This window comes from Dreissena polymorpha, chromosome 9, assembly GCF_020536995.1.
Source record: "Dreissena polymorpha isolate Duluth1 chromosome 9, UMN_Dpol_1.0, whole genome shotgun sequence".
Taxonomy (NCBI): Eukaryota; Metazoa; Mollusca; class Bivalvia; order Myida; family Dreissenidae; genus Dreissena; species Dreissena polymorpha.
Genome location: NC_068363.1, coordinates 95,515,216 through 95,528,986, shown reverse-complemented (window position 1 = coordinate 95,528,986; position 13,771 = coordinate 95,515,216). Strand labels below are relative to the sequence as shown.

Below are 13,771 nucleotides of genomic sequence, written 5' to 3'. Positions count from 1 at the left end.
TTCCATTGCTCCACAGCATTGCGAGCTAGGAGAAAATCGGAGTTTCGCCACTTGATTTGCGGCCCCATGGCTGTCACTGCGGGATCTTCTCCAAGGGATGCTTAGGATCAAGAATATCACAGACTGCACAACAGTTAAAGCAATTAAGCAAAAAACCGTCGTCTTGCAAACTGTAAAATAGAGTAACCAGGGATAAGCGATAGTACACGAATACCATTTGTAAGATCGGGTCGGCTAGCAGTAATGGCGCTGTACTAAAAATCAAAGGATCACGAGCTCGATCACGATCTTGCCACAATACTTCGGTTGGGATTGATCATGCAATCCATTGCACGGCCCCCCTCCTACTTCTGATTCAAGTAGGACAATTGTCATAAATATGTATTATTAGAATTGTGGACTAGCTTATCTAGGTGTATAAGTGTGAGTTCGTTAACTGAGTATGTGATGTGACTGAAATACTGTTGAAAGCGACGCAAATCCAACTAAACAAACAAAGAACCAATCAATCATGAGACAGAACTAATTACGATGTTTTATGAAATCCCGTTTGAATATATTGCCGGGATATTGCAGTTATATGAAACGAAGTGCAAGTTAATGATTATATACAAGACGCATCTGTACACAATCCGTATATGACTACATTCAAACACACACATACTAAATAAGAACGTGTTCGATGTATTGATACCTTAATAAATAATTGCGTAGAGCATATCATTTATAATTGTTGATTAGTTAATATCGGTATGTATTATATATGGACTATTTATAAAAGCAAACAGTATAATTTTCGCTGATCTTTGGCGCAAGAACTTCGGTATTTGCACCCACAGTCACAGGATACGAAAATAAACATGCACCTTTGCTTAGAAATACTATAAATAGAGCAGTTACGCGACAGTTATTTATAGAATGATGGAAAGAGAGGGAAACCATACTCAACCGAAATCGGTTATAAAACGGCGAGCTTTGATTGCAATTAGAACACACTTGTTTACCAACATTGAGCAATCTGTACGATAAATATTAATATAGGCGTAATACCATAACAAAATTTAATTGCGCATTAATTGAATGAGTGAAATCAAATGTTGTGTTAATAGAAAATATATTTGCCATCATATAAGTTTCATTGGTACTTAAATTCATAAGTTTTCGGTCCTGCTGCATACATATACATTTTACAACTAGGAATTTAAGCTCTTCAAACAGATAATCTTAGTAACAAATAAACATAATCTGAAAAAAATGGATATAAAGCTAACAATCTTACCATTACGTGCTGTTCGCTGAAATACCTACAACGAATAAAATGTGTTATATATTGCGAACACTTAATCTTGGTGAAAAGTAGGCCACTTTAATTTTAGAAAATGGTAGAAAACAGACGCGTAACTGTAGTAACATGTAGATTGATTAACACTTGTAAACCCTCAGCCTGAATTCGTATTATTATGAAACCAGATAACATATGCATAAAGTAAATTTCAACATCTCCTGGCTAGACAAATCGGTAACCCGTGTTAAAAACATGTTGTTATGCATTTGTTATTAGTTTAATACTCAAAGGTAGACTTGGTAATTAAACCATATCTTGAATAAAGGCGGTACTGCCTTTTAATAAATAATACATGACATACAGTATAGTCTTTTAATAAATCTCATACTATGGTACATTGTCATTATGTTCGGGGTTTTACGTTTATAAATTGTTTTATTAATAATTGGTTTGCTAATTAAAGTTTTGGTTTTAGTAGATAAGATCCTGAATTTCTCTCCTAATAATATTTTCTGAAGGTTCATTGTGTGCCATATTTGAAAACTTCAACAATTTAACATGTGTAGTGGGGATGCGGGAAAACGTATTCGCGTACATATCTTTAGGGTTGTCATTTATCAGTGTTCGGACACTGTGTTATAATAAATAATATACTGTACCAATTAATAATAAGATTTTATCATTTTACTTTTGATTATTTTTAACAATTTTATACTTTTTTTATATTAGATGAATGTCTTAATCGTTAGTGTGCATTTCGATTTGTTAAACAAAAGAAAACCACACAAGAAATGTTATGAAATAATAATAAAAGGATAAAAAAACTTAAGCATTATTGTTTTCGCTACAACAGTGAGCGAGAAATATTGCAATCATATAAAGTCATTATTATAACACCACATTACAAGAAATTCAATGACTCTCAAACAGGGCCCCGTTTCATCAACGATCGCATCGCAACTTTAATGCCAAAATATCGCACATTTCTTATCGCATCGCAATTTGCGTTTCATCAAATATCGCATCGCCGATTTGAGTTGCGATATTCGCACATCGCCAATAATGAGGCTATTTTGCGGTTCATCAAAAATCGCACATCGCAAGAGCACCTGTTTTTTGCGATATTTTGCTTAAAACATGCGATCACACAAACCCAGTCGCAGACGGTAAAAAAAAATTCAATATGGCCGACGTGTTGTTTTTTTTTATGGAAAATAACGCGAGAAGGACAGAGCGGGAGTTCCGGCCCCGTCTGGAGATAGGCGGGGTTCGCGATATCGACTTTGTGAATCGGTATCGGGTAAACAGAACCACCGCACAGGAGCTAGTGGAGCTTCTGGGGCAGGATCTTGCCAGATCCGAACGTGGCGGAAAAACAATTTCGCCAGAGACCAAGGTAACATTAATGCAATCGACATGAATTTGCTAATTTGTTACTGTATATTTGCTGGGAGAAATTGACACACTAAGTACGGGGATTACGATCGTTATCAAGTACAGCAGAGTGCTGTTTTCTTACATCCGGTCTTAATTTGTTCTCATATCAACAGGTCAACACGGATACTAAAATGACATTGTATGATAATATAACCGTTGGATAAGCAGGCATAAATAGGCAAATCGAACAACGATTTAGTTTTAATTCGACTCATTCAAATTATGGATTAATTCAAGGCTTTGTTAACCAACAATATGAAATAAATACAATCTAGGTCACGTACATGTACAGTAAGTTTGAACTGGTATTTTTAGTAGTTTGTATTAATTTATTAGTTGTTCACACATTTTTCATCATCATAATTGTTTTCCTTTTTTCTGATCTTTTCAACTGCAGAGTGGAGTCAGTGGAGTAAAGCTACTAGGGCCAACATGATCGTTTTTTTTGTTTGTTATTGGTCTTTTGATTGTAAATGATATTTCAAGTACTGTGACCAAATTTTATTTATGAATGTTTTAACATTGTTGCTGCAGATCCTCGTCAGCCTAAGATTTCTTGCGAAAGGGGCATTCTATTCTGAACTAGCCGACACCCATGGCATCAGTCGCTCGAGCGTGTCCAGAACTGTGCATAACTTTGTGGAGTCTGTCAACAACAACCTGGACAATATTAGGTACATACTTTAACTGTAAGATAGATTTGATATAATATTATTGTACTTACAGTTACAAACAGACAATCTTAAGTCTACGGTTTTTCTTTTTTTATCTGTCACACTTTAGTGTCCATATTCATTGTCAGACTTTTACCTTATTTTTTATTACTGTTTGTTTATATAATGTAAATTTCATGTAATGTTCAATTGTATATTTGTTATATGTTTGTTGTTATATTATGTCGGTCAATAGTGATACATCGCTAATGTTATACTTGTTATGTACAAACCGACTTGAAATAAAATTTGTATTGTATTGTATTGTTACAAATAGACAATCCATTTTTACTTATTGATGTTAAACACGGGCTTGGCACAGACAATTCTTAAAGTTAATAGTCTGCAACAGTAGAAAAATGTAGCTTTCTTAGAAATCCTATATATGAAAACGCAACTCCAGACTCCAAAAGCTTTACCAAATTGCTCATATAACCACTGGTATGTGGAGGTGGCAATGAACAATTTTACTGCAATATTTCACATTTTATATCTCCATTTTGTTATATATTTATCAGCTGATGAGTATTAATTGAAATGTTGAAATTAAATGGTGGCCTTGTAGTTGACAATTCTTACTATGTTTTTTTTTTTTAAATCAATATCATAATCATGACCATTTTATGATACAAGTATGATGCAAGTGAATACAAATGTAAATACATTACTATAAAATATAAAAGATATTTTTTTTCTCAAATACAGCGCTTTCTCAGAGGTGTATTTCTATATATTGGTATATTTGGTTATGTTATTGTTTTTGTTAAAAAAGTAAAATTAATGGTAAAATGGTTATTATTTTATACACATCACAGCTTAAACATATTCTTATATATATATTTTTTCTAAAACAGGTTTCCAATCGACAGAGAAGATGTTGTAAAAGAGAAGAGGGCATTTTACAACAAATGTAGACTTCCGAATCTTGTTGGAGCAGTGGATGGGACCTTAATCCCAATCACTACTCCAACTGTAGATGAGGAAGTCTACGTTTGTCGAAAAGGTTACCACGCCATCAACTGCCAGGCGATTGTAAACACAAGCTTGAAGTATGTATACACTCTTTAATTAATGTAGCAACTCAGTTTTTATTAAACTAATAGATTATATTTTGTTGTGAAATGCATTACCATTTTAAAGTACAAATATCTTAAATCCCTTCACCTATTTTCTTTTTAGTTTGACATATTACAAAATGTTCTAGTGCTACAACCATTACTTCATTATGATTATCAAGTATGAGTTAATTTCATTTATATCCTGAACTCAGGGGTAATTTGCCAAAATTGCTTTCCACTGATTCATGTAGCTCTTATTAGTTATTACTCCTGTTAATTTTTCGTTCCAAAACTTACCCTTTAAAAGTGGGCCATTAATTGAGAAATAATGCATTTCAGGTTCATTAGTGTTGTGGCGAAATGGCCGGGCTCTACCCATGATGGAGCGGTATTTGAAAATTCAAGAATTAAGGTAAAATAAATAATTCTTCATGTATCAAATTTTAGTTACCATAATTAAAAGTGTTGTTAATAATTTAAAAGGATGAAAATACCAAAACTTGTAAGAAAGTTGTGACCTATGATACTCTCACTCATGTCTGAGTATCAATGGCTCACCATTGCTAAAGGTGTGCAAGCAGTCAAATGCTTACAGAGGAACACTGCCCAATGGATCTGACCGCAGTGATAGGACATTGTTGTTAAAAATGAAGTAAAATCCAACCAACAGAACCAAAAATACATAAATACTAAAACTATAATTAACTGATACTGTTTTTAAATTGCAGTACTGAAAACGATTTGTATATTTATTTTAAGCTCCACTGGCCAGAGGCCAGGGGGGGCTAATGTCATGGTCCTGTGTCCGTCGGGCGTGCATGATTTTAACATTTTCTTTAAACATCTTCTCCTAAACTACAAAACCAATTGTGATAAAATTTATCGCAAATGTTCCTGGGGTTAACCTCTTTCAAATTTGTTCAAATTATGTCCCTGGTGTCAAATTTGACCCCGCCCCGGGGGTCATTTATTGAACATATGCTTATATAAAGCCTATTTTGTGCGAAATTTAAAAATCTTCTTGTCCATAACAATTTGGGCCTAGTGCTACCACATTTGGTATGTAGTGCTATTTAATAGTTCTCTACTTTGTTTGTTCAAATTATGCCCCTGTGGTCAATTTTGACACTGCACCGGGGATCACAAAAATTAACATACGGTTAAATAAGGCCTATTTTGTGCAAACTTTAAAAATCTTCTTGTTCATAATTATAGAGCCTATGGCTACCAAATTTGGTATGTAGTGACATTTAATATTCTCTACCAAGTTTTTTCAAATTATGCCTCTGGGCTCAAATTTGACCCTGCCCTGGGGGTCACAAAAATGAACATATGCTTAAATAAGGCCTATTTTGTGCAAACTTAAAAAAAAAACTTCTTGTTCATAATTATATAGCCTAGGGCTACTAAATTTAGTATGTAGTGACATCTAATGGTCCTCAACCAAATTTGTTCAATTATTCCCCTGGGCTCAAATTTTACCCTGCCCCAGGTGTCACAAAACTGAACATATGCTTATATAAAGCCTCTTTTGTGCAAACTTTAAAAATCTTCCTGTCCATAACCATTGGGCCTAGGGGTACCAAATTTACTTTTAAAAGTACATGAATATAATGTTACTGATACAAAGGCTATAACATGTTATTTATAAGTTGTGATTTGATTTTTACATATTTCACTCTAGGGACATCTTGATGCTACAGCAAATGTAGTTCTTCTGGGCGATAGTGGATATGCCCTGAGCCCCTCCCTACTCACCCCCATAATGAATCCCCGTTCCCAACAGGAAGAGCGGTACAACCGCAGACACAAGATGGGTCGGGAAGTTGTGGAACGGGGATTCGGGATATTGAAGTCCAGATTCAGGTATAGAAATATTTATTCTTCCTTTCATAGATATTCTTATTTAACATATCAGACTTATATATTGTGAAATCAAATATACCAAATAATACCCAGTGTACTTTAAATAAATAATCGTATAAACTGAACATAATTGTTAACAGATTAATTGCTATATTTATAAACTTATTATATCTTTCAAATTAAACATGATTGTGCATTTTCTTTATTACATTGGAATGCACAAATTTTGTCCTGCAAACATGTATTATCAATTTATCACAGACATGTTTTCATGTCTATCATGTTCAAATAACCTAATGCAGCAATTGAAATGAAATACAAATATTCCGAAAATAATAACAGTTGTTCGACTTGAATATTTAATATTAATTTGATGCTTATCTCAGCACTGACCAGTTCAATGGACAATAAAAAGTTAAAGAATTATTCATGATGTGTTTCCTTACTTATAGATGTCTACATCGATCAGGGGGTGTTTTGCCATACAAGCCCCATCAGTGTGCGGCCTTGTTTGTAGCGTGCTGCCGGCTGCACAATCTGCTGATGGACAATGGGGAGGAGCAGGAAGTGGATGCCGATGTCATTGAGGAGGATGACAACAATGATGACCCTGTCGAAGTTGTACTGAATCAGCGTGGTGCTGCTGTTCGAGATTATTATGTAAACCTAAATTAACATTCGTGAAGATAAAACAAAATAGTTGGACCTATTGTTTGTTAAAACGTAAATTAAAATGTTTCTTTTTTTAGTTCGCCTTTTTTAATACGTTGTGGTAGCCTTGTCATTTACAAAAGTTTTTTTTTTTTATTTATTTCCAATTAGATATTGGGTAAATACATGATGTCAGTGAATAAAATAAGAATCCATTTAAAATAAAGGTAACTAAGCTAAGTATCTCTTTGTACCCATGTATGTCCCTTGCATAATTATAAATTTCATGTTTGCGTTATTATATTTGTCCATGCAATTCAATTGAATACATTATTGGATAATGCACCTTTAAGTATTAACCTGACTGACTAGCTAAATGACTGAATTACTGACTGAACTTAGGGGGCGGGTTCCGCGACCGCGGAGCCGACACTACGCCCCTGAGTGACCAACCGACTGACCAAGCCAGGGTACCGGCGGGGCCCGCTACCACGTCCCCGACCGCCCCTGTGCTGACTGACGGACATAACGTTGTTTTTTTATTCTGACTAACTGACGGACTGACTGACATTTTCTTTACATGTGTTTCTTTTTCTTAATGTTTTTTTTTTTATACATATTTGTTAATTGTTATTTTGTCTGCACATTAACATATATGTATTTAATACATTCTGTGCATTGTGTACTCTTCGTGATTATGTTGAATTTTAAATGTAAACATTGTTGAATTTTGATATCATTATATGTGGCTGTACTTGGAAAGGAAAATATTAACTACCATTTTATTTAAACAAATGATAAAATGCAAACCAATCATACATTAAGCACTGATTTCTCATTTTTGTTCACCACATGTTCATACGCATTCTACATAATTCACTCATGTCGTTGGATGTTATATCTGAGACGTATTCTTGTTGATACTTGTTTTGGAGGAAGTATAGTAGCAGCCAATAAATAGATCATTTAGTTTATTATTTGTTGTTTTATTTGATTTCTATATGCCCCTTTGGAAAAAGGAACATGTTATGTTAAACAGTATTCATCTGATCTTCACCAATCTTTGTCAAAAGTTGAATTTGGATGATATATAGGCCAGTTTCAAATATGGGTTTCAAATATGGGTCAAATATGGGTCAAATATGGATCATGTAGTGTTAAATACTAGGTCATATGGTCACTTAGTGCATTTTCAGCATTTTCAGCATTCAGCATGTTGTTCAGCTCTAATTCGAACAATATTCATCCAATCTTCCCCAATCTTATTTAGGATTTGCATCAAGTTTATATAGATCAAATTCGAATGTAGGTTATATATGCTTAAAAAGTATGTCAAAGTATTTCTTGGTGAATCGTTAACATTCAACATGTTGTCCAGGCTCGAATTCAATCAGTAGTGTCGCAAAATTTGAACTTCGACGGAAGCAATCAAAGTTAAACTTTGCACAAATTATCTACACTAAATTTTAATTTAGTCAAGAACCTGTGGTCTTATTTACGGGTGCTGCCACCAGTCCATTTAGACAAATTTCCATGTAACTTGTACAACTAGCCGAGCTAGTAGAAATTAAATAAGTCATTTGTTTCTACTACTACAGTTTATTTACAAAGTATACACACTTTATTTCCAACATTTCCAACAAAAATCCAACATTTAAAAATATACATACATCATGTTAAAACATACTCAGTTTATTCTCCTATTTTATAAGTTCTATTTCTCATTTTTGTTTTGTCACTGTGAACTTGACCTTTGACCTAGTGACTTGAAAATCAATAGGGGTCATCTGCAAGTCATGATCAATGTACCTTTGAAGTTTCATGATCCTAAACGTTAGCTTTCTTGAGTTATCATTCAGAAACCATTTTACTGTGTCAAGTCACCGTGACATTGACCTTTGACCTAGTGACCTGGATATCAAAAGGGGTCATCTACAAATCATGATCAATGTACCTATGAAGTTTCATGATCCTAAACGTTAGCTTTCTTGAGTTATCATTCAGAAACCATTTATTAATATTAAACAATGGGAAAATATACAACTTGTTGGACATTAATTGGTTGAGAAGCTGGATCTTACTTAATTAGCTCTATGTTTTTAAAGGATTGCACATTTATATGAAAATATGATGTATAATTGCATTTTTATTTTATTTTGGAATATATTTGAGTGTGACAGCAAATGTTGAACTCTTGCAACCTAAGACCCTGTCTGTAAAGTACCTTAAAGGATATAGGGCTATTGAGAAGCGATGACCTCCCAGGGTGGCGTTATGACAATATCTAAAAGGAAATTTAAAAATAATATTTACAGGATAGGGGTAATGAATATTTTGTCGCCAAACGGTCACCTTTATAGGGCCACATAAAAATTTAACAGTAAAACAATGTACTGTACAGTTAAAAGAGACAAAACAATTAAGTTTATACATGAGATTAACTTATAAACATTGTGTACAACATTAAAACAATATGATAGTTATGTTTATAGCATTTACAAATAAGAATAACAGTAATTCTGAACATTTACCATGCTCCAAAATATCCGGTATATGCATCTTTTGACAATTTAATAACCTGAAAATAATACAGCATTACACATGCAAAATGATTGAATAATTTGGAAAGTTCTGTTGTTATCGTTATATTTTGTGACACTACAAGGATATTTTATATGAAGTACATGTATAACATATACCACTCACTGTAATAGCATGGATGAACGAGTGGTCTAAAATGCTAGACTCTTATTCCAAGGGTCAGTGGTTCGAGCCCAGTTGAGTTTAACTTTTTTTCTTTAATTGTACATGTATTCACTTTTCTTATGGAGCTATTTAGTTCCAATGTTTACATTTATTAATTTAGAGCATTTAATGACAAACTTCAGTAGTTGCATAAATCTGTGAATAGGTCCCTTTAAACAAGGTAGAAATAACAGCAAAATGTATATCATGGGGTGTTATTTTTTTAAACATAATTAACACACATTTTATAGACTAGTTTTGTCTATGGCCCCCGCTTTTAAAAATTTGTGGGATCCAACAAGTTGTCCAGGAAAGCTTTGCCAGCTGTTAATTTTAGTGTTGAACTTATGTCCCGCAGTATTTCATTCCGCTTTACACTCTCCTCTAGCATTTGCCGAGATATGTCAATCATTTCCTGATGACAATCACAATCTGCAAGTGGGATTAAATAAATCTGATATATTAAACTATGTGATGAATCATTAATTAATTTCTTTGTCTTTTACAAAACTGTTATTTTAAGTGACTATCAGTGTTTATTGAAGGAGGTTAAATATGATTATCTCCAAGTATGCTTCATGTCAGTCACCTTTCATAACAAAAATGTTTGAAATCAATCAATTAATGATGGTAAGCATTGTGAGAAATTTGATCTACCCTTCATACTTGTCTTCCTGTTGCTGTTGCTGGCAGGGATGCTGGCAGTGCTTTTGGAGCTTGTTTGAATGGGAACAGGCTCACTTGGAACTAAAACATGAATTCGAACATTAAGGGTAATGTAAAAAAGAAAAGACGTTACCAGTGTGTGTGTATGTGTGTGTGTTGGGTGGGGGGGGGGGTAAATTTTTAAATGTCACCGAAAATTATCAATATCGAAGTAGTCCCACGCTCAATTTCCTTGTGCGCCTCGTTGAAGCAAATCGCTTCATTGAAAAATAAAGCCTAGTCACATGAATACTATAGCCAATCAGAATAATGTTAAATAGTGAAACCAATGGCAATTGTTATTATTTTATTATGAAGACTCAGTCAACAGTCAATTAAAGGTAAGTGATATTTGTTTTTACAAATCTTATAACTTTAATAGATAACAATGACATACCGTTCTGCTTGAGGCGTTTATTTTCCTCTCCTTTGTCTAGGTTATCTGATATAAAAAAAGATATTGGGTAAAATATTTATACTTGTGTTTCTATTAATTATGAACAATTAATGAGCATGTGTTTCACTGTTGATTTGTGTTCATGCATGATATATCATATGAGGCTGTCCCCCTTTTAGTATGCCATATTCAATGCCAATTTAAGCCTTACATTATTAATGACATTTATTATTGCATTTAAAGTGCACTGTCAAATACCAAAAACAAAAAAAAACAAATGTCAAAATTTAAGCATGTTTGTACCCACCATTTTCTTGCATGGATCTCTTGAGTGGACCGGTATCGATCCCTCCACCTTGCACTCCGAACAGCTTTGTTTTGGGCACTAAGGACAATAGCTGGAAAAAGTGAACAACTATACATCATTATGAAAAAAGTTGTTTTTTTTGCAAAATTAAAATAATAATATGAACCATGGACAAATGCTAGATCTGCATCATTATTTTATTTAAAATTTGTTATGTTTACAATATGAATACCTTATCCTCCAAAACAGTTAATTGCATTTTTTTTGGAAGAGCTGCCTCCCCAGAGCTTTCCACAAAGCGTCTTCTCTTGGCATCCTTCATAATGGTCCGGCTCTAAGATGAATAAAATACAATTTGAAATAATTTATGAGTACATGGTCTCCCTCCTCTGAATGGTAACAGTATAGTAACATGTCATTTACTTTCAGCTACATATATATTGAAGAAAGTGCATTCAAATACTGATCGTAATGATTTTTTAGTGATTATTAATCACAAAAACTTAATGTGTCAAATGCTAAATGATTGTATAAAAAGTGTGAAAAGGGAAAAAATATTAATGGTAATGGTGGGATTGAACTTACATCCTGACAATAATATAGCCGCAATTTGACTAAAAACAGGTTAAGCAATTATCCCCCTCTTAAAACTTATTACTTGCCTTGAATTAGTTTTTAGACCTTTGAATTTGAAGGATGACCTTAACCTTTCACCACTCAAAATGTGCAGCTCCATGAGATACACATGCATGCCAAATATCAAGTTGCAATCTTCAATATTGCAAAATTTATGGCCAACGTTAACGGACAGACAGACGGACGGACTGACAGTTCAACCGCTATATGCCACCCTACCGGGGGCATGAAAACCTATAATCATGGAGTAGGAAACCGAATATTTACACCTTGCTATTCATAATACATTTTAATTGTATAAATAAACAAATAAGTAATTGTACAAATAAATAAGTAAGATGATAACTTTTGTTTCTATCTGTAAAGTGATTTTTATTATTGACTCTTAAATTTTATGTTATTCATGTTATATGCTTCTGACATGGGCCTGTTTAGTATAGTTGTAAGTGATTCATAATTTGTTATTGGCTTTACGGCAAAGTTTAAGTACAGCTAAGTTATTCATTTATAAAACTTATTACTACCATCATGGATTCTTCTTCCTATACAAACATATAAGGTATATTTACCTTCCAATCACACCACTTTTTCATTGAATCTTCTACGTTCCTCTCGTTCCCCCCTACGGAATTTATTCTGCAAAAGTTTCAAATTAAACAAATGAATACATCTCAATATTTTCTTTCATTTTTTACCAAAAATAGTGGTAGGAGTGAGGGAGAGTACTTGGAAGTCTATATAAGTACAGTAGACATGGTCAATTTATTTTGTTATATTTAATATATAATTCATACAATATATCAGACTATTTCAAGCCAACACTATCAAAAGGTAACCAGTTGTTACTCCCCATGGACGTCACTCCCCATGAACATGCAGTTTGTTAAGATTACAGATTAGATTACAAGGTATGATCACATCTTTCCATGGGCACTTGCACTTTGATGTTAAAACAATTAATACGTTTTTATTCATTAACACTTCATTAAAAGATCAATTCCATTTTTCAGGGTAATTATAGATCAACTAAACTTAGGAGGAGGACAAATTTTCATTAGTGTGAATATACCCTATCACAATGTCAAGGAATATCAATGCTGAAAAGTAAACAATTTCAAAACCTTTCTTTCTGTGCATGGCAGTCACGCTGCATTTGAACTTCGTGATTTTAGATTATTAGGATAATCATTACACACAACCTGTGTAACGTTAATGTGTCCATACCAATTTAATTATGTTTCAAGATGGTCCTCCATTTAATGTAAAAAGAACAAGAAAATTATGACCATGTCAATGTAAATTTTAACTCACGATTGGACGATGTCCGACCATGCACGGTCTTTGTCTTTCTTTGATAATGTGCCGGACAATTTGCCCCACAACACTTCATAATTTTGTTGGACGCCCTCGAGCAGTTCCTCGAGTTCTCTTGGCTGCCAAGAGGCGCTCCTATTCTCTACGAGATCTGCCATTGTTGTTGTTTGATCGTCTGTCAAATATGACAGGTGGCGCGAGATTCAGCAGGTGCCCGTTTTTTACGTCATTTTGATAGTAGACTGTGAGCGATTATCGCTCATAGCACTAAACTACCGGCAAACTACCGGCAAGAATCTGCGATATGTTTGATGAAACGCTTTTAAAAAAATATCGCAATCGCAGGTAAAAGATCAGCAATCGGCGATCGGCGATAATATCGCATCGCAAATTTTGATGAAACGGGGCCCAGATCCGCGACTGTTTTTGTGAATAAACATGTTGATTTATAGTGCATTAGTGTAATGAACGTTTATCACATGCTTTTGCACGATTATTAGAACAATGAATAGCAATTGGCTTTTTGCCAAAAGTAATGATCAATCAATAAACGGCTTAATGCACCGACCTTAAATAAAATGCTAACAACACTGATTCGTTCAAGGCTGCGCACAGCACACCATTTCACCAAACAACATATGCCACTCATTTATGTTA

The 13,771-nt window shown here is 33.8% G+C and overlaps 2 protein-coding genes across 3 annotated transcripts; one reads left to right on the top strand and one right to left on the bottom strand.

The window, feature by feature from the left end:
* Positions 1-2,391: 2,391 nt before the first annotated feature.
* LOC127844142 (putative nuclease HARBI1) lies at positions 2,392-7,163 on the top strand. Its single transcript, XM_052374154.1, has 6 exons — positions 2,392-2,681; positions 3,257-3,396; positions 4,290-4,484; positions 4,833-4,905; positions 6,178-6,359; positions 6,812-7,163. The coding sequence occupies exons 1-6, from the start codon at positions 2,469-2,471 to the stop codon at positions 7,032-7,034; spliced, it is 1,026 nt and encodes a 341-aa protein (XP_052230114.1). The 5' UTR covers positions 2,392-2,468; the 3' UTR covers positions 7,035-7,163.
* A 2,731-nt stretch (positions 7,164-9,894) lies between these two features.
* Positions 9,895-13,499, bottom strand: LOC127844143 (nuclear apoptosis-inducing factor 1-like). Of its 2 annotated transcripts, none has more exons than XM_052374156.1 (7): positions 13,112-13,499; positions 12,370-12,436; positions 11,397-11,498; positions 11,165-11,255; positions 10,858-10,902; positions 10,413-10,502; positions 9,895-10,187 (listed from the first exon to the last, which is right to left on the bottom strand). In XM_052374156.1, the coding sequence occupies exons 1-7, from the start codon at positions 13,270-13,272 to the stop codon at positions 10,033-10,035; spliced, it is 711 nt and encodes a 236-aa protein (XP_052230116.1). In that variant the 5' UTR covers positions 13,273-13,499; the 3' UTR covers positions 9,895-10,032. The 2 variants fall into 2 exon arrangements, with proteins under 2 accessions (XP_052230116.1, XP_052230117.1); XM_052374157.1 differs by having other exon boundaries at positions 10,422-10,502; positions 13,112-13,496.
* Between the last annotated feature and the right edge of the window lie 272 nt (positions 13,500-13,771).